Source organism: Strix uralensis, chromosome Z (genome assembly GCF_047716275.1).
Source record: "Strix uralensis isolate ZFMK-TIS-50842 chromosome Z, bStrUra1, whole genome shotgun sequence".
Classification (NCBI taxonomy): Eukaryota; Metazoa; Chordata; class Aves; order Strigiformes; family Strigidae; genus Strix; species Strix uralensis.
In genome coordinates, this window is record NC_134012.1 from 14,404,245 (window position 1) to 14,431,650 (window position 27,406).

Genomic DNA, 27,406 nt, shown 5'->3' on the forward strand with positions numbered 1-27,406 from the left:
CGGTGTGAGATTGAGCTGATTCTGGAACCATTCTCCAGTGCGTGGTTATCTCACAGCATAATTTAAACCTTACATTAAACACTTAGAAGATACTGTCAGTGTTTTAATAGCACCCACACTTGCTTTGCTCAAGTGTAAATGATTATACAATGCTCAAAGGAGTAGGGAATCTATCCGCTAGTTTGTTACTGTCTTCTCATATGTTTCTTCCTCTAAGCACTTTACATATTTAAGAAAGTAATTTAGAATACATTCAACAATAAAAATATACCAAGTCCTCCCCAAATAAAAAAACAATGTTCTATAAAGCTAACTTTAAACCTTATGATATGTAATCAGTGCACTGTCATATGATGCAATCAAATATCTCAGTTGAAAAAAAAAAGGCTGGAGAAATGTTTTCTGGGAAGCTTTAGGATAAAAAACAGTCTTAGAAATAAGAGTGTAAAGAACAGCAAAAGCAATTGAAAGACATAATATAATTTTTAAAAATAAAGTATTTTTAAGGTTGCAATATTTGTTCCAAAAAAATACAGAAAAGGTAATCAGAACCCAAATATTTCTTGAGCAGACAGCAGTTCATTTAGGGAAATTGTATTAGTAGCTGAGGGAAAGAAAGTCAGAGTATCTGCTGGCAAAGGCAGAGGCTTCAGTAGAGCAGAGGTGGTGAAGTCTCTGTCATGCCCATGGAAGGATGCAAACCTATGGCCACTCAACATCCCACTTCCACTGAGCAGAGGGGAGGGTCACTTTCCAGATGATTAGGATAGAGCACTTCTTCATCAAGAGTGAAGAAATGTGGCTCCTGACCACGGGATCAGAGAAGCAGAACCCATCTGACCAACTGCCACAGGCTGCAACCCAGCACCACCCGGGTACCAGACATAACTGCAGCTGCAGAGGCAGGAGGATACCCCTGAGAAGCAGTCAGCATTGTTTCCAGAGGGCACCAAGCACTTGGCAGAAGGAAGAGATCTTTGAAGGAGAAGAGGAAGTCCTGAGGAGAGCCATAATTGCTCCATCAAGCAAACTCTCTGAACTGTAATGTTTTTCTACAGGGCACTCAGCAAAACTGCTCAGTTCCTATCAGAAGCAAAAAGGTAATCCTGGTATTAGCCATGCCGGCCTTATCTTTCCATGAATTTGCTCTCCAGAGCACAGAACAAGAAGGGCTGCCCTGCACTGGCCCATGCTGAGGTCTGTGGAGACTGATGCACAGACCATCTCATCCCTGATGTCCTTGGTGCTAACTAAAGACTGAAGTCACCCTGTGGGACAACAGCCTGACCAGGCAGTGGTGGGACAACATGGGTATCAAGTGGGCAAGAGGGTACCAAGTCCAGTGATGGGGCTTAAAGCCAGTTGTGATGACTGGGCTGGTCTGGAGACTGTGACTAACAGGACAGCTTGGACTAAAGCCCACAATTCAAAGAGAGTCTGACAGTGCAATACTAAATAATGACATCTTAGCCAAAAAATACCCCAAAACCACCCCTCAAACAGATATAAGACCCAGGATGTACAGCTGATTTTCTGCCTTGGTGTAGTACTCTAGCAAGACTAGCTCCATAAGGTAAAATTTACAGGTTGGAGGAAGAGGCAAAGCAAACCAATCTATACCAACTGTGCTGCTAGCTTTTCCTTTGCCAGTTTCATGGGTTGGCATTAGGTTGACTTGGGCATAGCAAAATAAAATAAAATAAATCAATAGCAATAGTACTAAGGAAGCTTTCAGGACTTATTTGAGTCCACAATAACAGATGACTAATCTTTCTTTATTTTTCAACTTCTAAATCACCCTCGTATATTTTTAAACATATTTTTCTGCACTACCTGGTGTTATTAAATAAAACTCCATGCAGAACAAAGCATCACTCCCACTTCAGCTGGTATTAGTGAATAAGAACGGGCTGCCCTGGCCCTGTCTATGCAAAAAGCTTGAATTATTCACATCATTGTCCATTTCAAGGTTGCGGTGACATATTCCTCTACAGTGTGATGAGATGGTGCTTTATATTTTGAAGATCAGAATGAAAGACACATAAGTCAAGCATTTCCTTCCAATATACTTCCAAATGCTGTCCTAGTTTTGTATACAATTTGTATGCTGCACAGCAGTAGCTGAAAGAACCCCCTCTAGTCAGATAAGTTCTCTGTCTGCCATTACAAAAACACATTTGCAATGTTTCAGCTCCATAAATACAGATATGAAGCCACTGACATCCAGGGATAAAAAACAGTGCTGCCTTTGTTCCACGTAGACATTTCACACGCAATCCTGTCAGCATGTGTGCTGTCAGTTTGTTATTTTCTGCTAGGACATTGACTCAAACCTTTTGTAACTCTTGATGACACTGACAACTGGTTTTGTTCTTCCTGTCATAATAGCTCAAAATTACATTTTTCTTATCGCCTCCTTCTGCTTCTCACTATGACTTCCATGCTGTGTCCACTTGGATTTCAGGTTTCTAGTCTGGCCCAGCAAGCTGGGCACATATTCCCTTATGTATCATACCAGGGAAGAGTTTTCATCTCCCCAGCTGCTGGAGCAGTCATGTTCAGGCACGCTGAGTGAGGTCTGTCCATCTGTGCTACACCACCACCATTGCAGAGAAGCACAGCTGATGGGCTCATCAGCTTTCTAAAATCCTCCAGAGCCTTCCTTCATCCTCTTCACACCAGACCCTGTCACTCCTGGTATATCAAAATTTGTTGCTGTTTGCTGCATAGCACCTCTCAAGCTGAAAACAACCCAGATAAAATGACGGAGTTGTCAAGCTGTGGCAGTGGCCTGCACTCCCAAGATCTCTTATTCCCTGAAGACTCCTACTTCAGCCCTGCAGGCATAATGCAGGGAAGGTGGAAATCGGTATTGGCCAGCTTGCCTTCCTATTTGAAGGAAACACTTTATTTTTCTGTGTTTGTGTTTTTGTTCTGTACATTCTTGTGGTTTCTGGCTTTACCACACTCCCCCTTTCCCCCTACAGCAATCAGAATGCTTAGCGAGGTCTCTGTCTCTTGCTCTGCATTTCCTAGGGCTATAGCTCATCCACCTCCTTCTTCAGGGTAAGAGAATTAGGAGTTACAGAAAGTCACTACTTTAAACCCAGCCTTTCACTTCTTAACCTACTGCTAACTTCCTTCAGTGTTAATGGTATCCCTTCTGGCAACACAGTGGCTCATGCATCTGTCCAAACTCAAATGAATACTTATCTAAAAGCAGTTAAGACAGCTGCTCACTCTGCTACAGAGCTGATTTTTATTAAGAGTAGCTGGGAGGCAGGAGCTGGGCCCATCTCACACATTTTGTTCCACCTTGGATGTTTGCAAATGTCTGGGAAGGGACACAACCTGCTGCAGCGCTCACCTGAATTCCATACATCAGGCCGTGGCATGGCCCAGTGGCATTGCTGGTCACAGTTTCAGATGCTACTTGAGAAACTGCAGCACCTCTGTGCCACAGAGGTCTGCCTTGCTCCCGCATTCTGGATTCTCCACTGTACAGGTCGTGGAGGGAGCACAGGTATTGAACAAACACTTCGGTCTGGGTGGGAGACTTCCTTTACACACTGTTTTAGTCACCTTGCTGAGACCTAATGGGGGACTTCTTGAAGTCTGAGTGTTATTTCGGATGCAAACTGCACTGTAGTCCTTTATCAAGGACTCAGGTAATATTATCTAAAAGGCCGAAGAGAAACAAAACATGGAGTGATGGGTTGCAGCTGCTGGCAGGGGCTGGGACATGCAGTGGGGGTCCTCAGCTGCACCGCTCCCCACTGCAGTGCCCCCACCTTGATGTTTTGCCCTGTTGAGCTGCTCCCGGTGCCCTTTAGCTCCAGCCTCTGCCCCACCGTGCTCAAAATGGCTCGTGCAGGGCAATGCCAAGCCTCCGATTCCCACCGCTCTTGCCTTCCCTGTGCACGCACCCACAGCTGGTGGTGGGTAAACAGCCACAGGGGCCCTTTCTGCCCCAGCCCAAGGCAGGCCCTGGCTCATCTAGGAAACTAAAATCACACACCCTTTCCCCACATCTTTCTCTGCTTTGAGGAGGGTATGGCAAACTTTCCCTTGGGAAGACAAATCCCCAGCACTCCCATTTGCACCCCTTCTTTCCCACCATCCCATTTGCTATCATTCCACAACTTTGCTTTCCTGGATGCTGCAGCATCCCCCACACGGCAGGAAGTCCCCTTCTCAGCTGTGCTTCCACTTTCATCTGTTTAACCAATCATTCTAAGCTAGACTTCGCTCTAAAGCTTCCACACCTCTCATCTTGTGGACGCACTGCTTCATATAAAAAAAATTATTAAAAAATAATTCTAGAAGTCCAGGACTTTTCCCCTATTTACCAATCTTAGGTCACCACTAAATCAATAGATGAAATGAGCCCCCTACGCATTCCAGGCAAACCAGCTACATGGAAACATATATAAATTGGCTGCAGAGTCCTTTTTATGTAAGCCCTGCATACAGACAGATCCAGAGACCTTCCCACTGCACAAGGAAATCAGCTGGGAACAGTTTGAGAAACAGAAGCGTGTCAGCGCAGCTCGCCCATCACGTAGTTGTTAGAGACACAGATATTCCAGTGGGTATGTAAAGCAGTTAACTGGTAAACTATTTTCCTATAGCTAGACTTAATTCTCACTGTTACTAACACAAAAATTAAAACCTACTATCTTCATACTTATGTTTGCCTTAAAACACACAATACATGCTTTTAAAATATTTCCTCTGTTTAGATGATTAACCTAAAAAAAGAAAGGAAAGAAAGGAAAGATGGGGAGGCACTCTGTCAGAGAATGTAGTGGTAGGATGAAGGGTAACAGTTTTAAACTGAAACAGGGTACATTTAGGTTAGATATAAGAAAGAAATTCTTTACTGTGAGGGTGGTGAGGCACTGGAACAGGTTGCCCAGAGAAGTTGATGCTCCCTCCCTGGAAGTGTTCGTCAGGTTGGAGGGGGCTTTGAGCAACCTGGTCTAGTGGAAGGTGTCCCTGCGCATGGCAGGGGGGTGGGACTAGACGATCTTTAAGGTTCCTTCCAACCCAAACCATTCTAATGTAGCCTGAACAAATGTTTCTCATCAAGTACAAGGACTTACAGGACATACTACAGTCTGTACAAATGTTTCTCATCAAATACAAGGCCATACAGGATGTATCAGTTAGGTCAGTGTGTTCTTTAAACCATCAGCAATGATTTAGTAAGGAATTTCTAATCAGGAGCTACTGTCCTTGAAGAAGAAGAACCTGAAATATGAAAGCTCATTAAAATTGTATACCGTAAATCAGCTTAATTAGAGATTAGAGTGTCCTTTGGAGGAACCATCCTTATTATAACTGTAAAAATCATGCCCCCTGCTCTGAAGACCCCTGCCCAAATAAAGACCCTCACCCTTTGAGCTTGTGTAGAAAAATTAAAATACACCATAACTTTAAATTGCAATGAGGAATGTTACTAACCAATGAGGGATACAGTGATAAGAAACTAACCAATGGACATTATAATAAATGCGTATTCGTGTACCCTCAAGTGTATAAATACCTTAAAGCTCTTTTATGTGGTGTGCTAGTTTTGTGAAATTACCACCTAGCACCCATCTCTGTGCAAATATGGAATAAACTGCTATCTCAGCTCTGTGTGTAAGATTGGCTTTTGCACACTGGGTAACGAACCCTGTTTGAGGGACACTATGATACTATGATTCTATGATTAATCCTACATGGAGCTAGAAACAAAAGACATTTGTCACAATCTGTCTATCTCAGATAGTAAAACGCCCAAAGGCAAGAAAACATTGCATGAATCCTCTGAAGATCAGTGGGTTATTTATGCTGACAAGGATACGATCGATGCCTTATCGCATCTTTATGATAGGTACTGATGTTGCATGTTGGTCTCATTACTTGCATAAAAACCTGTGTTAGGAAACCAAATTATTTAAAGATTACATTAAAAAGGGTAATAAAGATGTGAAACCCAAACTTTTCTGCTTTTTATGTGCATGCATCATAATTTTGAGGCAAGTCATAAACTCTGCTGCAGCTTTTGGGATTTCATTCCCCACAGCTGCTGCAGAGGGACTGGTGTGGAAGTGGAGTGGGTCAGTCAGGGCTCAGGGGTTGGTGTCCCAGAGGAACACAAGGGCTCTTCTTTCACACAGGCACTTGCTGACCTTGGGCCAGCAATCTCTCTGCATAACTCTCTCATAAAACAGGTATAAGGATATTTAGCCTGCTTGAAAGGTGGAAATAGGAGCCAATTGGGAATTTCCTGCTGACTGCAATGTTGCACAACCAGGTGCTGTTCAACTGCATGCAGAGGAGGAAGACAAAAGCAGCAGAGAGCTTGGGGTTGTTAAAAATAAATCAGTGACGGCAGGGTCCAGGACAAGCTGTCTTCAGCCAAGTTTGCATATTGGTTACACCTCCTCTAAGCTGTGTTTTCAAAGCACACACACACAGAAAAATCTGTTCTGCAACAGGGGCTTGAAAACCTGTTTGTCAACAAATAATTAGCTCACAGCCTGAGTAAGTCTGTCCCAGAGGCTTGGCCCGGCTGTTCTTGCTTATCTAGCACCTCCCACGAGCTCTGCCCAGGCACCCAGCACAGGAGGCCTTAAGTTCAACAACCGAGCTGATACTTGCAACAACAAAATTTAAGCAGCTAAAGAGTCGGTTTTATTTAACTTTACTAAGCTATTGCTGAGTGCTTGGTGCAGTTACAGTATGTGTGCCAAACCCCAAATTTTACATCTCCTTTAATATAATTAAACTAATAAAATGGATTTAAATATACTCAGTTACCACTGAGCACAGCTGTTAAACCTCTCCGGTAGACTCTGACCTCTCTTATTAGTAAGATGGTTAAGGATAGGGATAGACTCTGCAATGCTTAATATAACTGACAGCTAAAGGTAATGGTTGCTGTGATTCAACTAAGTGGTGAGATGCAATGCCCAGGTTTGCATTGCAGAGGCTGCCAGCCAGAAGCAAGACCCAGCTACTAGGAGCTGCTAACACGCACCCATGGAGAAGCCGTGCTCCTAGCACAAGCAGCAAATAACTGCGAAGCTACATAGATTTCCCTCCCTTTAAGGGAGAAGTTAGCCATTCCCACTTGTTTTACAATTTCAGTTTTATTATTAGCCATTTAATTGCAGATTCCAGTAAAAAATACCCAGTCAGTTGTGTTTTAGCTGTCTGCAGTGAGTAGTTCCACTCCACCAACTTCAGCTGGTTTTTTTGTAGGGTTGCATCCATGTGCAGTGTTTATCGGCACATAAACCCCCTCTCTGTCAGTATGGGACTGAAGAGTCAACATCTCCCTCTGTTACACACTGGGGGTGCCTCCCCACTTTAGAAAACTAGCTCGCTACTCCCTCTGCAAGGAAGTTTTCCTGCAGTCCTGGACTACGTTTCCCTGTTTGGCTTTCATTCCCACAGCACTCGGGATGGGTTAGGCTGCAGAGAGCCCCTCCTGCCTCTCTTCTACCATCTTTTTTCTCCCAGTGACCATCAGCAATGTCAGAAAGCACTGTGAACTATGATACACCCAGAGTGGTTTGTAAATGCAGGATGGCTCCACAGCACTGAGGTTTTAGGAACTGTATGACCGAAATTTCTTAAAAAAACGGTTTCTGGAAATACCTTAAGCTGTCAACATTAATGGCTTTGGTTCTTCCTACAGTATCCACCCAAAACTGATAGGCTTTATTCAAGTCAGGGAAGAAATCCTGCAACCCGAAATGCACTGGGGGACTCTTAGGCCTCACAGTCTCTTTTTGAACCCAACAGCACTGGTATAGCTGAAGGAATTCGTCCGTGTGGATCAGGTTGCAGATGCCTCCACATCCTGCGCAGAACCAGGGCCATGCGCTCGGCGCTGGGCCGCTGTCTCACTTGTTATTTTCCTGATGGTAGGAGCACAACATTAGGACAACAAACTTTCTGTGCAAGAGTTACGAAAAAATATAATTAAACAATCAACTTGATAAAATATTCCTCCTTTCACCCCCAAAATCCAGTGGCAAGCATGTACAAGTTTTTCCTTTTTTGAGGAAGAGACTGAAAAGAGAGGGACAAGCAGGAAGGAAGAAAGGCCATAAAAAGGAACAAATTTCAATATGCCATTATAATCTTTGACCATTTTCTCCCTGACAAGCAAATCTGCAGAGCATTTAAGATCAATATGTGACAAAGAGTCAGCCAGAGAGGGAGGAGCAGAGGGAGATGCCACTTGAGCTGTCATGCCAGAGGATCTTTAAATAGAAAAGCTTTTAGGGAACTCAGGCCAGGCACCTACTGCACAAAACTTAATTACAGCCATACCCATCCAAAAAAAGCCCCATTAACAGCCCCCCCTTAGGCCGCCTTCCCCCCCTTCTTTTTTATCTGCAGCAGTTGGGGAAGAGAAGGGGGAAAGGCACTAAAACCATCACCGGGCTCCCATTCTGGCACACCCCGGGCTGGTGCTTTGGCATGGGGCTGCCAGCTGCCCCTGAGGCTGCGAGTCCCTGGGGAGGCAGTACCTGTTAGTCAGCTCCTCTGCTTCCTCTGGGTCCACAGCCTCTTCCTCCTCTTCTTCCTCCTCCTCCTCTTCCTCCTCCTCTTCTTCTTCATCCTCTACAAAGGACGAGGTCTCAGATGCCCTGTCACACTCGGCGCCGCGGTACCCCTCCATGCCCTTCCCAGCTCAGGCCCTCGCCGGTGATTTTTACCCCCGACCCTGTCCAACCCAGGGTTGCCTGAAGCAACTGTCATCCCCAGCAGCTCTCGCTTCTCCTGACTCAGGGCAGTCTTTAAATAGAAGCTGCGAAGTTACAGCGCCGAGTCGCTGCTGGACCTACCCTGGGTCCTAGCACCAACCGGGTGTCAGGACACGTGGCAAAACCTGAGGGCCATCTCTCCAGCTGCTCATCCCTTCACCTGCCCGCTGCTGCCAACGAGGTGTTTTTACAGCAGGGACAGCGGCAGGAGAAAGGGGCTGGAGCCCCCGCACACCTTCCCAAGCCACCTCTAGTGAATTTGGGGTGGATGGCACAGATGAAGTGGAAGGAGAGTTTTCTTGTGGCTCCAAGAAAAGGTGCATTTGGTACATTCAAAAGCAAGTTCCACTCCTGAGCACACCCGGAGTGCCTCAGATTTGAGCTAGAGAGGTCAAATAGAATTATTAGTGGATGAGCGCCTAGGACATATGACTTTAATAATTAATACTGTACCCTAAGAGGTATCAGATGCACTGTAGTTTTTAACAACACACAGGGAATACTTTTCAACTCCCAAATTTGTTGCTGTGTTAAATCACAGGACATTTAAAATCTCCTCTTTGACTGGACTTGAGCCAATTTTAATTTAAAGCAAAGACAAACTACATTACCATGTAGGGTTTAGGTTAAGCCACACTTACCCTTTATTATTCTGCATTTCACACAAAATGCAGCGCTTTTCACAGACAAAATGAAAATATTTCCAACCTGTACTAGCCAAACTAGTGACTTTTTAAAAAATATTTTTTAGTAGAGGGGGAGAAGCACTGAGACTCTGATTCTAACTAAAGAACTTCGAAGCTATTTCAGGTATAAAACATTGAATACACAGAGTAACTCTAATCCCCCTTTTTTTCCTTTTTGGTGGGGGGGGAGGGTGGTGATGTTTTTATTTTTTATTCGTCAAATAAATAGCTGGCTATAAATTGGTCAGCGAACTCTTCCTTGTGTTGTAAGTACAGAAACACCCAAGCAAGTATTTCTGAGTACAAGCTCTCTCTGCAATGCTAAATTAAATTTCTACTGACAGATTCACTTCAAGTAAAATATTTCCTAAACAGTACATACAGATAAAACCTGTCTGGTCTCTTGACCTACCCACTGAAGTACACAATTTACAAGGCCAGAACATAATTTCCTGAAGAAGTGTACTTGAAAAAGATACTAACTTAAATTCCATATTTTATCATGAGCACAGAGACAGTGTACACAGTACAATGATATTTAAGGTAGAGAACTTCACATTCTTTACACACGGAAGACAAGAGCATTACAACCTTCTAGAAATGCTTTTATATGAAGCATAAATATATTGCACAAGTTTTGAATCAGTCTTCGGCACAGCAAGAGGAAGGTGAGTAACCAGAACTCCTTCAAATTATTTCCAGACTTAGTGCTCTCCTTCCTGTACTTCTCACAACTTAATCTGATCTGTAAATTGACCAAAATAGCATATTCTTTCATGCTCTTCCTACAAGCACTATACTCTGTAAAATCAGTGAGGGAAAGATTTATATCAAAACATACAAGGATTGGAGAAAACAAGACAACATAACAAACACTACAAAATACACGTGAGATAATCCAGAGCAAGTAGAGTCCATTTTAAATCAAGAGTGACATTCTCATATGGAGTTAAATTTAACACCCAATATACTGTGAATTGAGTCCAGTAACACAAGTTCAAGGCATTGGTTCCAAATAAGCATTTGGGACAGTATTCACAAATGCTAACTTCTGGTTATCTACAATTCATCTTACATCCTTATCATGGTTGCCCATTTCTCCCAAATAACCATGCCACCTTTGAGTCTTAAAACTGGTTTATATTGTACTCTTTGTAAGGGATTTCTTAAAAATAAGCTCTCATACTGTCAGAACACCTTAAAGTACAGAGAGCACACTTACACAATCACATTTTAGGAGAAGTGAGAGCTAGAAAAGAAGCTTCAAGTTTCACAGTATACAGCCTATGCCAGTTCTGGCACTACTGTTACTGAATGGGAAGCTCTTGCTAATGTTTAGTCTTCCCATACAGCTCTGAGCCTGTTAATTAAACGCACTGCTAGAGGACTAAAGACAGTTCCTGAAATTCTATATGAGACACTAGTAGTTTCTGACATAAGGTGAGAAATGACAGGCAACCCCAATGCCAAACTGAGTAGTCAAAACTAGTCCTAAAAGAACAAACAGCTGAACTAAAGCATTTTTATTTCAAGGCAGTAAGAAGCCTCAAAGAAGTTAAGCATCTTGCACAAATGCTGAAACCTTGAACACTCCATGGAAACACCACCTTTTACCAAAGGTCTTCCAGAAAAACTATTCCTGCTAGGGTGTATGTCAAGGGACAGGTGTGTAAAGGTTTTTATTCTGAAGTTGAGGAGAAGGGAAAACTTCATACTAAGATTTATGATAGCCATTAGTGAATTTCTTGCTCTGGATACCTGCCTAGAGTAGATGAAAATACATGTCATTAAACCTCTGAACAACTTCAGACTATGCAGAACTGAATCCAAAGTTAGCCAAAGTTCAGCTCCTACTCACTCTCCCCAAAGCATTTATTTTGTGGCATTTTATCTGAAGTTTTCTGACAAAAGTTGCAGCCCACCATTTAACAAATACAATTATGTTCACTCATGGAAAGTGGTGCTGCTCGTTAGCCTTGACAGGAGAATAATATAACGTGACATCTGGTGAAATCTCTTTTCTAGACCTCTCAGATTACATTTTAATATGTGAGAGCCCTGACACTTTTCATGCTCTTGCCAGATTACCCACTAGTTTCTTTCACTGTAAACTAAACCAAGTTACACCACCTTGCTTAGCTAACACAGTAAATTACTGGGGCGTTTTCTGTGAGGAAAGTTTTCTAGAGGGGAAGCAACAAACAGGCTTGTCCCCAAACAGATTTTCTAGACAAAGAGAGAGCCAGCACCTTTTTAAAAAATGAGCAGCCCTCCCCTCTCCTCCAAATCCACCTAGGGCTTGCAGAACCTCTTTGAATCCAGACATCATCTTGTACAAAAAACTTCTGCTTCCATTTTACAAGCAGGTAAAAGTGAATGTTTCACTGTGACCAAGTCTACCATTTTATAAAGAGGAAGGGCAGTGAGGGGGAACGTATGAATTGAGTAAGAACATTTTAGCGGATTGCTGGGCTTGGATTAAAATGGAAAGAATGTATACATTGCAGAAGGAAGCTGTTTTAATCTTAGACTAGATGAAGTATGTACCAAGTAACCTCACAGCTGGCAAATAGTTTACACTTTCTAGAACTTCTAAACTGTAAAACTTGAAATAAATTAGAACTTAAAAGTGTGCACAAGAAGAGATAATGCTTGTTATTAGCCACAACCCTTATATTAGTCATAAGGGTTTTCACAATCTCGTTAGAGACGGCAATAGATGAAACTTTTACCTGTACACAGATGCAGCACAGAATAGCTCTACACAAGTTTATGATTTGCAACAGGGGAAAGATTTCCTTTACAGGACATTTCCCTTTCCACTTAATTATAGGAAATAGTTTAAATATGCAGTACAAAATAACATAAACTGGAAAAATAGGCTGTATCTTCTCTATATAAACATTATTCCACTGAACACCATACAAAATATTAAACTTAAAAAAATGATGAAGTTGACATCAGTGGTAAGTACAGTTTTAATAATGAATTAGTCTTCAATAACAAATATGTGAGAGGCACAAATTGTGTTACAGGAGGTCTAAAAGAGTGTTCACAACTTTATTTTGGAAAAGATAGAATTTTCAAGATTAACTATTTAAATTTAATTTACAGTAGCTGACAAATTTACAAATATTTACACAAAATCAAAACAGAAGCCCAGCTTATTGTAGCAGTGGTAGGGTAGTGGGGTGTTTGTTTTTGGTTTGGGTGTTTTTTGGTTTGTGGGTTTGGTTTGGGTTGGTTTTTTGTGTTTGTGTGTTTTGTTTTTTTTTCCCCCCCAAAGCAGACATCACTACTACTTCACATATGTAAAAGGAACCACTAAAAAGTCTCTTGCCTACTTTGTGTGAATATGAAGCATTTATGTATATTGATCTGTCCTTATTTATTTCAACTTGTCATAGAACTGTTACTTGAAAATTCCAGTTTAGATTACAGTTCTTGATATCCAGCATACTACAAACCATAATCTATCTTAATTTTCATAAACTGTTGCTTGTTATTCCATGTAAAAGGGAAATAAAACTGGAAAGTGCCAAGTTGAACAAATGTGCTTACTGTAATTACGTAGATTTAAAGCAGGGGCTGTCTGTTCCTCAAAGTGGGTACTGTATGCAATTCCTTAAGGATATAGTCAGACTTGCGCATTGTTTTAGCTCTGAATGTCTTCATTTCATGGTAAAATATGTCTGAATTAATGATTACACAAATTATGGAAACAAGTCAGTATATTCCCATACTTCCCTTAAGATGAATTTATTTTTGTGGCTTGCTGTTTGAATTTCTTCTAGAAGTCAACAACATTTTCAGAAATTTCAACATTTTCAACTGCATTTTCAGAAAACATACCCTTTGAATGAACAGCTGTATTAACAAATGTAGATAATAAAATATGCTACCTTTCTTATAAATATTTCCTTAACAAAAGTTTACAGAGAAAAACATGTCATAGAAAACCATGGGGTAACTGCCTCTTGATTGTGATACTGTTCTTTATTTCAGCAGGATCCAATAAGAAGAAAGTGGAAGAGGTTGGTTATCTTTTCTGTATGGCTGCTCTTAAAGGTAATATATAGTTCAGGTCTTTCCTGTTTCGTAATACATGCCAAGCCTGGGGAAAAAAGTACAAGGTTTTAAAAGCCTAAATAATCTTTGCCATTAATACTTAAATATCACTGTAAGCAGCAGAGTCTCAGTGATCCACAAAAATTAGGTTGGTATTTTACCCATTCTTGAAGAGAGGGGTGTTGTTTTGTGGTTTGTTTTGGGGGTTTTTTGGTTTGTTGGGGTTTTTTTTTTTAAGGAAAGAAAAAAGCCAAAAAGGTACACAAAATGTAATGAACTACTGAGGAATGTACAGCCTTGCGAGAGCACATTTGTGGAGACAGATGTTAACATTATTTAAGCATTACATTGATATTCTGACTGCAAAATAATTGTTTCAAATTCACACATGTCAAAATTCCTGATACAAGACATATCAGGAATCTGACAATTCCAGAACTTAACTGTGTCTTTAGAATATGTTATTTCAATTTTCTTCTGTATTCTTGTGTGAATTCCAGGACACATCTGTCACATCTGTTAGGCCATGAACCTGCAAATAACTGCAGTGACCCTTTTGTCTTTACGCAGAATGAATTAAACCACCACAGTGTGTAATGAAAACCACAGGAAGAATAATCTCTCAAGGGCAGTGAGACAAACAGGTTCCTTAGGCTTCTCAAAAAAAAGTGCAAGATTAATAAGTACTTGCAGTTTTAAGCAACTGTCATTCCTTATGGCTCCTAGTAAAGTGGAAGTTTTTTGAGGGCTGTAACACTCTAGTATATAGGCTTCCAGACAACTAGGATCAAACAACTGCTTTTACATTTTTCAGAAAACCACACAGGCTGGAAACTAATTTTTTAATTTAAAACACTGAAAAGAGAACTTCACTCTGATTTGACAGAACAGTGAGAGAGCCCTGTAAACCACTGCTTTAGCAGATTCACAAAATCAAGTATTTTATGTAAAAGTATGTGAACAGTTCAGTATTCTGTATACTAACATGGTTAAATAGAAGGAAACTGACGTTTCTGAACAGAATTACAAACCAAAAAACTTATCTTTTTCTGACTAAGGCAACACCTTATAGCATTTGTTCTATTACAAATATCTGGCATTGATTTCCTTTTTGCTGGAGAAGCCCTCATTTAAGGACTTGATTAACTGGAGTAAAGAGCAGCCTCCAATGACAGCATAACAGGGGAGTCTGACTGGTTAAAGCTGGAAGCCAGTTCTGTGCACTAATTCCTAGTCATAACTACATTATGCATAGTCAGAGAGCTCAGAAAACTAGAACTTGAGCTGCAATTCCAAATGCAATGCCTGCGATAGGAGACATGCATAAAAGAGTTGGTAGCAAGGATTTTTAGAAAAATGATGTTTAACCAAGGCCTAAATCTTTGCTTGCTTCAAAGTTGTCCTTGCTTCCTCCACTGACTGGAACAGTAAAAGCTCCAGTTTGAACGATTCATTCTAAAATTATGAGTGTGGTCTCCCAAAAGAAAAGTACCAATTTAATACAGCTGTCAAAAACCAGCAGAAAATCATTGGTGGTGATATTTATAAAAAAGGGATAGTAAGAAGCATAAAACATTGTTTATTACCAGTCAAATTCATGTAGGAAGAAATAATCATCATAGAATGGTTTGGGTTGGAAGGGACCTTAAAGACCATCTAGTTCCAACCCCCTGCCATGGGCAGAGACACCTTCCACTGGACCAGGTCACTCAAAGCCCCGTCCAGCCTGGCCTTAAACACTGCCAGGGAGGGGACATCCACAACCTCTCTGGGCAACCTCTTCCAGGGTCTCATCACCCTCACACTGAAGAATTTCTTCCTGATGTCTAACCTAAAACTAACCTCTTTCAATTCAAAAGCGTCACCCCTCATCCTATCACTACATTCCCTGATAAACAGTCCCTCCCCATCTTTCCTGTAGGCCCCCTTTAAGTACTGGAAGGCTGCTGTAAGGTCTCTGTTGAGTCTTCTCCAGGCTGATCAACCCCAACTCTCTCAGTCTGTCCTCACAGGGGAGGTGCTCCAGCCCCCTGACCATCTTTGTGGCCCTCCTGTAGACCCACTCAAGCAGGTCCATGTCTTTCTTATGCCAAGTGCCCCAGAGCTGGATGCAGTACTCCAGGTGGGGTCTCACAAGAGCAGAATAGAGGGGCAGAATCCCCTCCCTCAATGTGCTGGCAACACTTCTCTTGATGCAGCTCAGGATGCAGTTGGCTTCCTGAGCTGTGAGTGCACATTGTTGGCTCATAGTTTTATACCCACTAACACCCCCAAGTCCTTCTCTGCAGGGCTGCTCTCAATCCACTCATCGCCCAGCCTGTATTTGTGCTTGGGATTCCCTTGACCCATGTGCAGGACCTTGCACTTGGCCTTGTTGAACTTCATGAGGTTTGCACAGGCCCGCCTCTCAAGCCTGTCCAGGTCCCTCTGGACGCCATCCCTTCCCTCCAGCGTGTCGACCGCACCACACAGCTTGGTGTCGTCGGCAAACTTGCTGAGAGTGCACTTGATCCCACTGCCCATGTGGCCAACCAAGACGTTAAACAATGCCAGTCCCAACACAAACCCCTGAGGAACACCACTTGTCACTGCTCTCCACTTGGACATTGAGCTGTTGACTGCAACTCTTTGAGAGCAACCATCAAGCGAGTTCCTCTTTTACATAAAGTTATAATTCTAAAGCTATTAACCATCATTAGATTTTTACACACACAAGAAAATCTAAGACATAGGGTTTCCTATTTCAAGTACCCATTTCAACTTAAGCCAGATGCCTAGTGCCAGACATTAATAAATATTCTTACTAAATACTTTTCCACAAAAATATATAAAAATGCATTTCTATTACTTATATAGTAGAAAGCACAGAAATAGTCATAACACAAACATTGGAAACAGGCAGGTTCAATGACTAGCATTTGTACAACTATCCTGAAAACCAAAGTGATCAGAAAAGTTAAATGAGATGTACTTTTTACCTGCAGAAATTCACCTCTAATAATATCAAACTTCTGTTTCTCATGTACAGCTCTAGCAGTGTTTGTCCCATCAAAGGGCTCTGCAAGATCAAACACAAACATTAAAAGTGTTAAAAAAATTTAAAGCTAGGCTGCCTTCACTGAGCAAGTAATGAGACAAAACCCAGAACGGTCAACATATCATTGCTTCTCAATCTTTATTTCTACATAACATTCATCCAAAAAAAAGCCCCAAACCCTGAAGGCTATTATGGATTACATACCATTAGAAAGTCAGGTTATTGTATCTATTGAAGTATATTCTGATTGTGCTGAATTTATGCATCAGTAATTATTTGTTACTGCTTAACAGTCTGATGACATACCAGAAGATGATTTTGCATATTAAAATGTTTTGAGACTTACTACACATGTGCCTCTTTGAACTGTTCACTTAAATTCACCTCATTCAACAGCTTCTCAGTGAAATACAAGTATGACCGTAAAGTATTTACTATATTTTTTTATATTAAGATGTATCCACTGCTGTAAAAATGTATTTTATGAGTCCATACCTACTGTCAGTATCTATTAATAAGTTAACAATTTGGGGCTTCCACCTTCTAAAAGACTACAAATTTATGTGGTGTTTGCCCTTTTTTTTTTGCTAACATAATTAATACTTTGGAACTTTTTTAATTGAAGGATTAAAAAAGTACTCCTTCCTGCTGACAGTGTTGACAACATTTGACTTTTGAGGGGAAAAAAACAATTGCAATAGGTACTAAAAAATTATGATGCAGAAACTATGCATTACAATGTGCTACAAAACAGATTTATAGTCTTTTTTGCCTTACTAGAGAACTGCTTAAGTAACATGGTATATTTCACATTGGCAGAATGTATTAAAGTCCTTAAGGGCCACAGAACCACAGAAGTATTTACTAGATCAGGTAGCTTTTTGGTTTAGTTGGGTATGAATTGCTTTTATTCACATAGGGACCTATAGTAAAATAAAGCATTAAATAGACATCAGAAGGTCTTATGCCATTATGGAGACTGGGATTTCCAATCTGGAACATGCTCTGTGGAATTGAGTTTTTATTTCTGCAAGGTAAAAATCACAAAGCAATTGTTTCATGCAATAAATGTTGTATTTGGCAAGTTTCCAAAAGGTTTCTCTTCAAACTACCTATAAAGTTTACAGTGGACATTTACAAGCACATTTATTTTACTTTAGAATGCATCATACATTCAGATTGGAACAAAAAACTGACAATCAGATAAAAAGGGTACATAGTCTTCTAAAGTCAGTCACATAATTTGACACAGTGACTTCCTGCTACTAAGAATTCCATGTCCCTTACCGTGTGAAGCAGTACAGCATTTCTTTTGTGTGTCTTAAATGCGATGTTAACTGTTTCTTTAATGCTAGACCTTTATGTACTTTATGTTGAATCAAGAGATACGTATTTTTTAAAACAACAAGAGCAAAGCTGTACAATCTTCTGAATCTGTCAGTGGGAAAAAAGGTACTCTAGCCACAGAAGCTGACTCACATCTTCCCTTTATTCTTCCTGCATATTTACTGACTGTCAAGAGACAAAACTCATTCCCTAGAGCGCAACAAGAATAATTTTGCAATCAGCTACTATTTACACCCCTACATTTTCTAACCATCAAGACTGTTCACACACAGAGATGAGAATATTAAACGAAAAAAAGTAATACAACTTCAACACTGATGCTTGATTGAAAGGCTAAAGGGGATCATCCTTCCAAACGAAAATACAAGAAAACATTAAACTTCAGAACTGCTGCAAACCAAACCCTGAGGAATAATTTTTAGAATTATTTTTAACATGTGCGTCTGAAAGATTTAAAAGTACAAACATGAATCAGGTGCAGCTTAGATGGCTTCTGATCCAGTTTCCCTAAATGACTATCAATTTAATAGTCTCACAAAATTGCCATGTTTCTAGCTTTCCCAAACTATGTCTTTTTCAACAGGAGACTGTGTGATATTATCTGATATTGACAAGATTTAAACTGAAACCAGAACGGTCACTAGCAATACAGAGCTTCTGACAAGGAATGTTCACAAACGTTAGATAAAAGCAGTTTCTCTGTATCCCCATAATGGTAATAGCCTGCCAGATTTTAAACTGTCTGAAAAGAGCATCTCTACCGTATTTGTTCCTCTAACAGCAGAATTACAAGTGAGAGTAAGTCTTAACACCAATAAAAAGTAAAACAGAACACAATTTTTTCTTTGAGTGAGCCTAAATACAGTGCTACATGCAGAATTGTGGCAACTTGCAGGCACAGACTTGTGTAATCTATCAACAAATATGTTTTAAATACTAAAAAAATAGACTCAATAAAACCAAGTACTGAAATTTTAGCCTGCTAACTAGAAAATCTGACAAAGACTTGGAAACTAAAATATGTTGACATCTTTACATAACTTTTAAAAGCTTCTTCTCAAAATACACAGAAGTTTATCTACATACTTTGTTAAACTAGTTTGGCTTAACAGCTGTTATAATAAACATGAAGCCTACTTTGAGTTGAAATAGGAAATTTAATTTTTCCCTTCCGATTCAGAAGTAAAAACTTGGTATGTGAGGCTAAACCCCACTCTTAATAAAGTCTTGAAGCATGTAGTAACAGGAAAGAATCAGATGTGCCACCTACAGATAATTTTGCTTTTTTAGTAGTTCAAATGCAAAACGCACTCTTAAGGAAAAGTTGTATGTAATCAATAAAGCCCATTTAAAACAAATTCTGAAGTGCCTATTTTCTACGCAGATATTCTATTTTCCAACCTGAAAAAAACCCCAATTATTCAACCACTTTGTAATGTCATAAAAAAATTGAGAGCTTGAAACACACAGCCCCCCCCCAACACATCAGATCAGCATCATGTGACAGCAGCAGACACAGCTGCCCAGCATTCCCACCTCCCACATTCAGACCAGAGCCTTGGCAATGCTGGCAACACACTATGCCGAATCATTTCAGCTGTGCAGATACTCTAATTCTCAAATTTCTCAACTCTGAGGCTGCAGAGTCAAGGCAGTTGTCTTTCAGTGTATTTTTTTCCCTATGACTGGTAGTTGATTTTTTTCCACCAGAAGTCAAATGAGATGTATCCCCTCATGTGGCTTCACACTGCCACCCATGTAATTACAGCCCAGTTGGTGAGCTCTGGGCCACAGAATAACAAACTTCACCAGTAGGTAATTATTCTCTGCACAGAACAACACAAATGCTGGAGACTAAGTGTATACAGACCTGGGTGCACTTCCACCTCCAGCAATCCTGAGGAATGTCTGTCTAGCCACAGAACTTCTGTTTTATCCCCTTCTTCCCCCAGCAAAATTTTCCCAGTCTTTAACTACCCTTTCACTTCTGTCCAAGTTCTATTCGCTTTTATCCTAAAACTTCAACCCTTGATATCCTGATCCTAAATAGCCTACATTAATTTACAGTCAGGGCTCAGGCCGCCTCTCCTATTTCAAACCTTCCCTCTTTATCCCAGTGTTCTAAACCATCTACTTCTAGTTCTGGTCCCATTGCACCTTGGTTCCTAATCCACAGTGCCTTGTCCAACCAGTTCCCCTTTACCTGGTGCATTCTGATTTTCACACCTCTGTCTTACCTCTGTGTGTTAACTGTTTCCAGTTATGCAGTACCTCTCAGTCCTTTCCCTGCTTCTCTTTGCATTCTCCTAACATCTCAGTCCTTCTCTTGGTCTATTATCCTCTCCTTCCCCAGTCCAAGCTTCATCTCCTATACATGCTAACTGTTCTTCTCCATGTAGATGTCCCACAGCAGTTGGAAGGCATCAAGAGCACATGAAGCAAGTTCCCTGTATAGTGCTACTGCCCAGTTCAGCCTGCACTAAGAAGACTGAGACCTGCAACTCCAAAAGGTAGCCTGTGTTTACCCTCCAGTTCTGGAGGGCTTCATAGAGTCTCTGCAGAAACTGTACATTCACAAGCCAGACAAAAACAGTAGGCACAAGGGGATCAACATACACATAACCTAGTCACTGCTAGGACTTGGATTGCCAGAGCACTTCAACAAAGAATATTCTTAGAGAGTAATCTGAATATGTGCCTGCTGTGTTTTTTCCGAAGTTCAATCTTGGCAAAACTGATGAGTATTTTTGCAAAGCAGGAAAACACACACTACTGTCAGAAAGGCCATTCCTTGACAAAGTCCTAATCCCTGTTCCAAAAGTAACAGGGCAATGAACGCTCTTGAAGGAAAGGTCAGGAGAACTATTTTTAAACACTACAGAACTTAAAGCTTCCTTCTCAAGTGTTTTTGGTGGGACTGTTTCCAAAACTATTTATATTAGTTAAACTTAATTTACTACATAAATATATTGCATGTGTGCATTATTAAAACACAAACAAAGTAAAGTCTAATTGACAGATTTATGTAGTGTCTTAACAGTTAAAAATGACAATGCAGCTTTACATTTTACCTTCTATACAAATAAATTTGTTTCTCCATTCAATACCATCAGGTCTTGGAATAGCTTTGGCATCACGAACTGAAATCATTTGATGGCTCCAACTAGGGAAAAGGAAAACAATTCGGAGAACTTTTAACTCTTGACTCTAAATTAGTAATATCAGTTTACATTAAGAAAATTGTCAAATTGCTATGTCATAAGCCTGGATAACAAAAGACTTTATGAGTAATTTAGTGCAACAGTCTGATCTTCATAATTCACCATGTAAGAATAAGGAATGATGGGTAGGAAACAAGAAAAATTTTCCACAAACAGAAGTTTATTTACAAAAACATCCGCAAAACATCACAGATATCCATGAGTAACATACACATGACAGAATAATTTTTTTCATAAAACAATGTCAGCTTGGATACAGACACTTCTAAGTTCAAAAGAAATTATAGCTTCAAATCTATATTTCAGAATTTTTTGTGGGTAGAAAAGGAACATAAGGAGTCTAGGTGCAGATGAAGTTACATACTGCATTCCATTAAAAAAAATATTCAACAGTATAAAGATATATAAAGATAGCTTGCTTACAGGCCAGCATTCCTGATGCAAGAAACCTATTATTAGAAAGCACTAACACTGTGTATGCTGAATTTTAGATCTCATACAGGTGCAACAACAGAGCAACAACTCAAGTACATATTTGAAGATACTCTACTGCTTTCTGCACATTTTTACAACAACAAAGCCATAGGAAATGATCACATTGAAAAAGGAACAGCAGACAGTTTACAGGGCAATCTTTATGATGGGCCAAGCATCTTTATGATCTTTATGATGCTTGGTACAACAATATGCCAAGTGTATTGGAAGCCAAAGCAATCACTTGCAGTTTTATTTTCTTATATATCCAGTCAGTTTTCAGCGGCTCTTAACTAAACTAAACGAAACAGGGAACTACCCTATCAGCGAAACACCTGGATCACCAACAATGCATCACCATATGCACTGACGAAATGGGGCCTAGATAGCTGGGTGGCATGCTGCTAGCTGTACTGGTGTTATGTACACCTGACGTGATCTCCTAACTGAATCAATCTTTTGACATAATGCAGAGAGAGGAGCTTGGCTGGGTGCAACAACCACCTGCAGAAAATCTGTAAATATCAACTGTAAATCAAAATACAGTCAAATTCATCAGTTAAATTTGGAAGAACTCTGTGCTCTCTAGGCCACAGGTCAATTGTCATTACTCCATTAAGTTGGTGGGGATAAGACAGTTTACACCAGCTAAAAATCCATGCCTGTAATTCCTCAAATTATCTTGGATACAACTCATGATTAAAACCACTTATGAAAGTCAGCTGTCTGAATAACTGTACTTCCATAGAACATGTACGTTATTCTTCTATTTAAGAATATGAATAGGGCCTGTTTCAAAAAGGTGCAGGACACAGCATATGAAGCATAGTTTAGGATACCTCAGATTATTTATTCACCCACTGCTGTGTATACTTAGATTTCTCTTGATATAGTCTTTAGAAAAATAGTACAGGTGATGATAATTTCTAGCATTCAATGCAAACTAAAGTTTTTGTTCTAACCCATCACTCTCCCTCTCCTTAATTCCCATAATAGACTACTACTACAAGAATTACAGATATTGTGAAGCACCAAATACCTTCCTATCATGTCTTTTTAACAAACTACCATCAACACAGGCTTAACAAGAAATTCAGATGAATTGTTCAAAAAAAAAAACCCCAAACACGAAAAAAGACAAAAGAGAAAAAGCATCTGATTAGAGCATCAAAGAAGTTTAAACTGCAGCTCCAGAATACTGGTCATGAGCAGAAGCTGACAGTTTAATTCTTCTGCTTTTTCTAAAAGCTTACTTAAAAGTCAGAGGTCTAAACTGGGGGAGAAGGGGCAAGTCAGGCAATAAAGTATTTGATCTGTGTTTGGTTAAACCAGGCTGCATTGTTTCACTTCAAACATATAATTCTTCTCTTGACTTCTTTTTCTCTAGGTTATACTTGGCTTGATTCCTCAACAAAAAATAAATGCATTTATAATACACTGATTTAGCAAAAAAGCAACAAAAAAGTGACATTTCTAGCTATTTAAACAGCTTTTTATTTAAACTTGATAATGACTACTTTATCTAATAGTCTCATTAAACCTTCACTAACCCTGCCTTGGCACCAAAATCCTGAAATAGAAATGAATTACCAATAGCAAATGATTCATGTATCAATTTTAACCATTTTGGCTTGCACACAATAACATCATTATTGCCAACACAAAGCAAATACCCTCTGCATACACACTTTCAACCCATAAGTTAACAATAACCATTTAAACAGTTATTTCAGTTATCTGTTACTTCTGGTGTCACTGCCCACATTAGGTATGTGCTCCTCATGGAGAAGATAAGAATTTGAAAGAAAAAGACCAGGCGTAAGTGTGTATAAATACACTACAAATAGATTAAAAAGCGTATGTTTTCCAGATTGTTCTTGTAAGCCAAAGCCACTTGCATAAACACACTAAGATGGGTACAAATTGCAAGCATATTTAATTCAACATACTATTAAAAAATGATCCCTTTATTACCTGACCAGTTCTACCCTGAAGAGAGCTGTGAGCAACTGTGTTTTATTTTTTGTCACAATAATGTAACCAATCTTTTATCATGTCCACCAAGTGCTACATAACTTGAAACACTAAATTTAAAAGAAGTACAGTCACGAAGGACAATCTCTAGGTTCCCTAGCAGTAACTTCAGAGAAGCAAGGCCTTGATTCAAGGTCTTGCTTTGTAAACAGCTAGCCAAGTGAAAACCTGCTGCCTTCACTCACAGCTGCAGAAATGAAATCAGACACTCTCGTCTGAGGGCCTGGTAAACATGGACCAGTTTCCAAATACTTTCTTTTAAGAACACCTCCATACATTTTTTACCTGGTCATACTTACTGCGTGATCAGCTGACCTTTGATAGTTTGAAATACTTGAAAGTTAAAATGGAGTTTCAGCATACTTTTAGCCAGCTGTATCATGAGAAACATTATGCAGACCTGAACTCTTATGGCAAGCTAATTATATAACCTTGTCAACAAATCAAGCTTTGCCATATGTAGTGTATAAGTTCAATATATGCAGCAGTTTCTAAATCACATTTCTGGTAACTTATGAAGCGGGATAAAAATTACTTCTTATGGACACACCAAAAACCCTAGAGCAGGACTGTGGAATGGGCACTGTATAAATACATGGTAATCAGCAGTTTTCTGAAACAGCTTTTTCTAAATAAACAAAGCAGATTAAAAGCATAAGGGGGAAAAAACACAGCACAAGTAGATGAACTTATTAATGGCTGCACAGCATGCAAGGCTCCTGTTTCTTCCTCTGTGCCCTACTCTTTGGGCCCCTCATGCCCTTAAATTACAAGTGAAGTAAAACAGATTTTAACTGAAATACCGACTGGCCTTTGCTAGACTGAGAGGCAAGTTTAAAACAATATATCTCCATCTTCCCTTCATCTTCCTGACCAATATGTGTAAAACAGTTGATCAGTTAAGCATTCCAGGCAGGTGGCATCAATGACTCATTCTGTCCAAAATTATCATCTTCACACATGATCTGATCATTCTTGACTGCATGCTGTTCTTTCAGTAAAACAGATCCTGTGTATCAAACCTGGTAGTATTGTGTCCTACTCCACAGACAGGGATCTACAAAAGTCACTTTTATGAGAGCTGAAGTAGTGTTCTCTTTAGTAATCTTTTCATCAAACATGTTACAGTTCAATACTGAAAGCTCTCTGGTCATTTAAATGTTACCTAACTTATAGTCACAGTATCTGAAATACAATCTTAAAATTTCTGGGCATAAAAACACTAGTAAATATTTTACAGGGAAAGCAAACACTGAAAAAAATACCAATTACAGCAATGAAAATATTCAACACATTCAGTTCTTCCATGAAAGGCAGACATAACAGAGCCCTGTGTTGTAGGTATTTAACTCTTACCCTCATTTCCACCTATAACATTGTTTCCATCAGCAACCTCAAGGCAAAGATAACAGATACTGCAGATAGTGTGACACTGTACTTGTTCTCACTGGCTGGCTATCACACACACAAAATGTTTAAACACCATGTTCTGCCCGCCTTTTCTCCCACATGGGCATTAATTTGGGTTTCTCTTCTCCAGCCAGTTACCAGGTTTTATGAAACTATAGGGAATTTTAGTACCTTTGAGACACACACCCTGCTCATTTCAAACAGGATTTACAGTTGTCAGGGATACATAGATGGTTAAGTAAACAATACACCTGACTAAGTTTTATTTCTGTAGCAGAAAGAGTTAAAAACAATGTAGGCTGCTGCATTAGGCATGTCATTTCCTAATATGCCTTCTCAGCTATGTAACATTTTCAACATAGGAATTCTAACTGCTGTTTTTTACAGTTGTTTTTTTTTTAAACAGAATATTGCCAGTCAAATGTTTAAATACTTAACAGGTACTTAACACAGAAAAAAATCAAGCCAGATATTCTTTTTTTGTTTGGTTGATTTTTAAAAAAAAAAAAAATCTTTTCTTCCCTTGACCTCAGCAACTATCCTATCTTCACTGTTCACTTTCAAGCTTTGTTTTAACCAGAAGCTCCCCTGTGCCTCTGTGATTAAGTCTGTGTAACATTTTTTCCTCATTTGTTATCATCACGAAAAATAATATTCAGAGATTATCATCAGTTTGAGTATTGATATCGCAGCATTTTTAGTCTTCATACTTCTTAGTATATCCTGCATGTCTAAGAGCACGCAAAAAAGTGTCTTCCTGGAACAGCTACTGACTTACGCAGAAATCTGCTCTTGACTATGTTGACAAGCACCCAAAACAGAAAAGTCAAATTAGGTATTTTTCCTGCACTTGGACAAGATCATCTCTGCTAGTTTGCACAGGCAAACCAGAAACTTCTTTATTAGTGGAAAAGATATTTACTTTCATATATGAGAAGATTAACAGTTTCTTACACAGACAAGTAGCAAAGGATGCATCTAGTGTTCCACATAAATTCGGAATTTGAGGATATCCTCTAGCAGAGTTTTCTAATTTACTTGTTTAGCAAACAGCACCTTGTCAGCTGAAGAGACAGGTACTCAGGAGAAACTTCTACGACAAAAGACCAGTCCCCTATCTGCACAGATCGTTGAAGGAAAATCCCTTATGTGAAAATCTCTCAGAATCAGGCTTAAGCATGTACAAAGTGCATTTAGTTCATGAATTGCACAGGCCATATGGACTTAGCTTACCTATTCTACATGTGGTGCAAACCCCCATGATGTTTTCTTTTACGGATTTCATGATTGTTCACTTCTTACACTGAAGTGTATATGAACACTTCAAAAATTATATAATGAGTTACACATTTTTGTGGTGGTTTAAACCTGGCTAGCAGCCAAACATCATGCAGCTGCTCATTCACCCTCCCCTGTCTGAGGGGTGGGGGAGAGAATTGGAGGGGTAAAGGTAATGCGTTGAGATAAAACCAGTTTAATAATTCAAATAAAACTAAAATAATTACAATAATAATAGAATATACAAATGAGTGATGCACTGTGCAATCGCTTACCACTTGCCTACCAATGCCCAGCTCTTTCCTAACTAGCAATCCCAGAGAAGAGAAAAAATCCTGCAACTGCAATCCTGGAAGAGGAGAGTGAGATTCCCTGCCAACTCTCATCTATATACTGAGCAGGATGTTGTATGATATGGAGCATTCCATTGCCCATTTTGGGTGCGGTACTCTGGCTCTGCTCCCTCCCAGTTTCTTGTGCACCTGGGCACTAGCAGGGCACTGGGAGTTGCAAAGTCCTTGATCTCTTAGCAACAACTAAAAACATTAGTGTATTATCAACATTCTTCTCCTACCAAATCCCTGCTGAATCCAAAACACAGCACTATTCTAGCTACAAAGAAAAAGAAGCTCTATCCCAGCTGAAACCAGGTCAATTTTGTTCTTTCCAGGAAATGGATATGATGCACATACACAGGACAGCAACATGTATGAACCAACTGCCTCAGAAACAAATTCTTTAGATCTTTAAGCTGAGTGAAATACAACCATTTGATATTTATACGGACACTCAATTTTTTAAAGAAATTCAGGTGACAATTTGGCAAAATGTTGGCAATCTACAGCTTTCTCAGATGCCCTCACAACTTTAACTTCTCGTCTTCTTCCACAAGAAAGTACAGATGCCAAATTTAAACTCACATTCTAGCAAACCAACAAGGTTAGTGAAGCGACTATATATGGGAGAATTCTTCCCTAGGTGTGGCCTATATTGATATAGTCAAAGTAAGGTGCTACCTGGTCAGTTACCTCCACTGACTCAGGGTGACAGAAGACAAGCGGACCTGTTAAGGTCCAAGTA

At 39.9% G+C, this 27,406-nt stretch overlaps 2 protein-coding genes across 10 annotated transcripts in view; both read right to left on the bottom strand.

Moving 5' to 3' along the window:
- The window catches only part of CMYA5 (cardiomyopathy associated 5), a 49,452-nt gene extending 40,701 nt beyond the window's left edge, over positions 1–8,751 (bottom strand). Inside the window, exon 1 of the mRNA XM_074855412.1 lies at positions 8,535–8,751. Within this exon, the coding sequence (XP_074711513.1) occupies positions 8,535–8,686 (152 nt within the window). The 5' untranslated portion in view covers positions 8,687–8,751. The remainder of the gene's footprint in view (positions 1–8,534) is intronic.
- Positions 8,752–12,421: 3,670 nt separating this feature from the next.
- Positions 12,422–27,406, bottom strand: part of TENT2 (terminal nucleotidyltransferase 2) — a 47,831-nt gene continuing 32,846 nt past the window's right edge. For 5 of the 9 annotated variants that reach the window (XM_074854915.1, XM_074854919.1, XM_074854916.1 and 2 more), the window contains 3 exons: positions 20,981–21,072; positions 16,518–16,583; positions 12,422–13,571 (listed from right to left, as the gene is read on the bottom strand). In XM_074854915.1, coding sequence (XP_074711016.1) covers positions 13,459–13,571; positions 16,518–16,583; positions 20,981–21,072 — 271 coding nt within the window. In that variant the 3' untranslated portion in view covers positions 12,422–13,458. Of the gene's footprint in view, positions 13,572–16,503; positions 16,584–20,980; positions 21,073–21,272; positions 24,696–27,406 lie in introns of those variants that run through there. The other 4 variants (XM_074854920.1, XM_074854918.1, XM_074854917.1 and 1 more) reach the window with 2 other exon arrangements.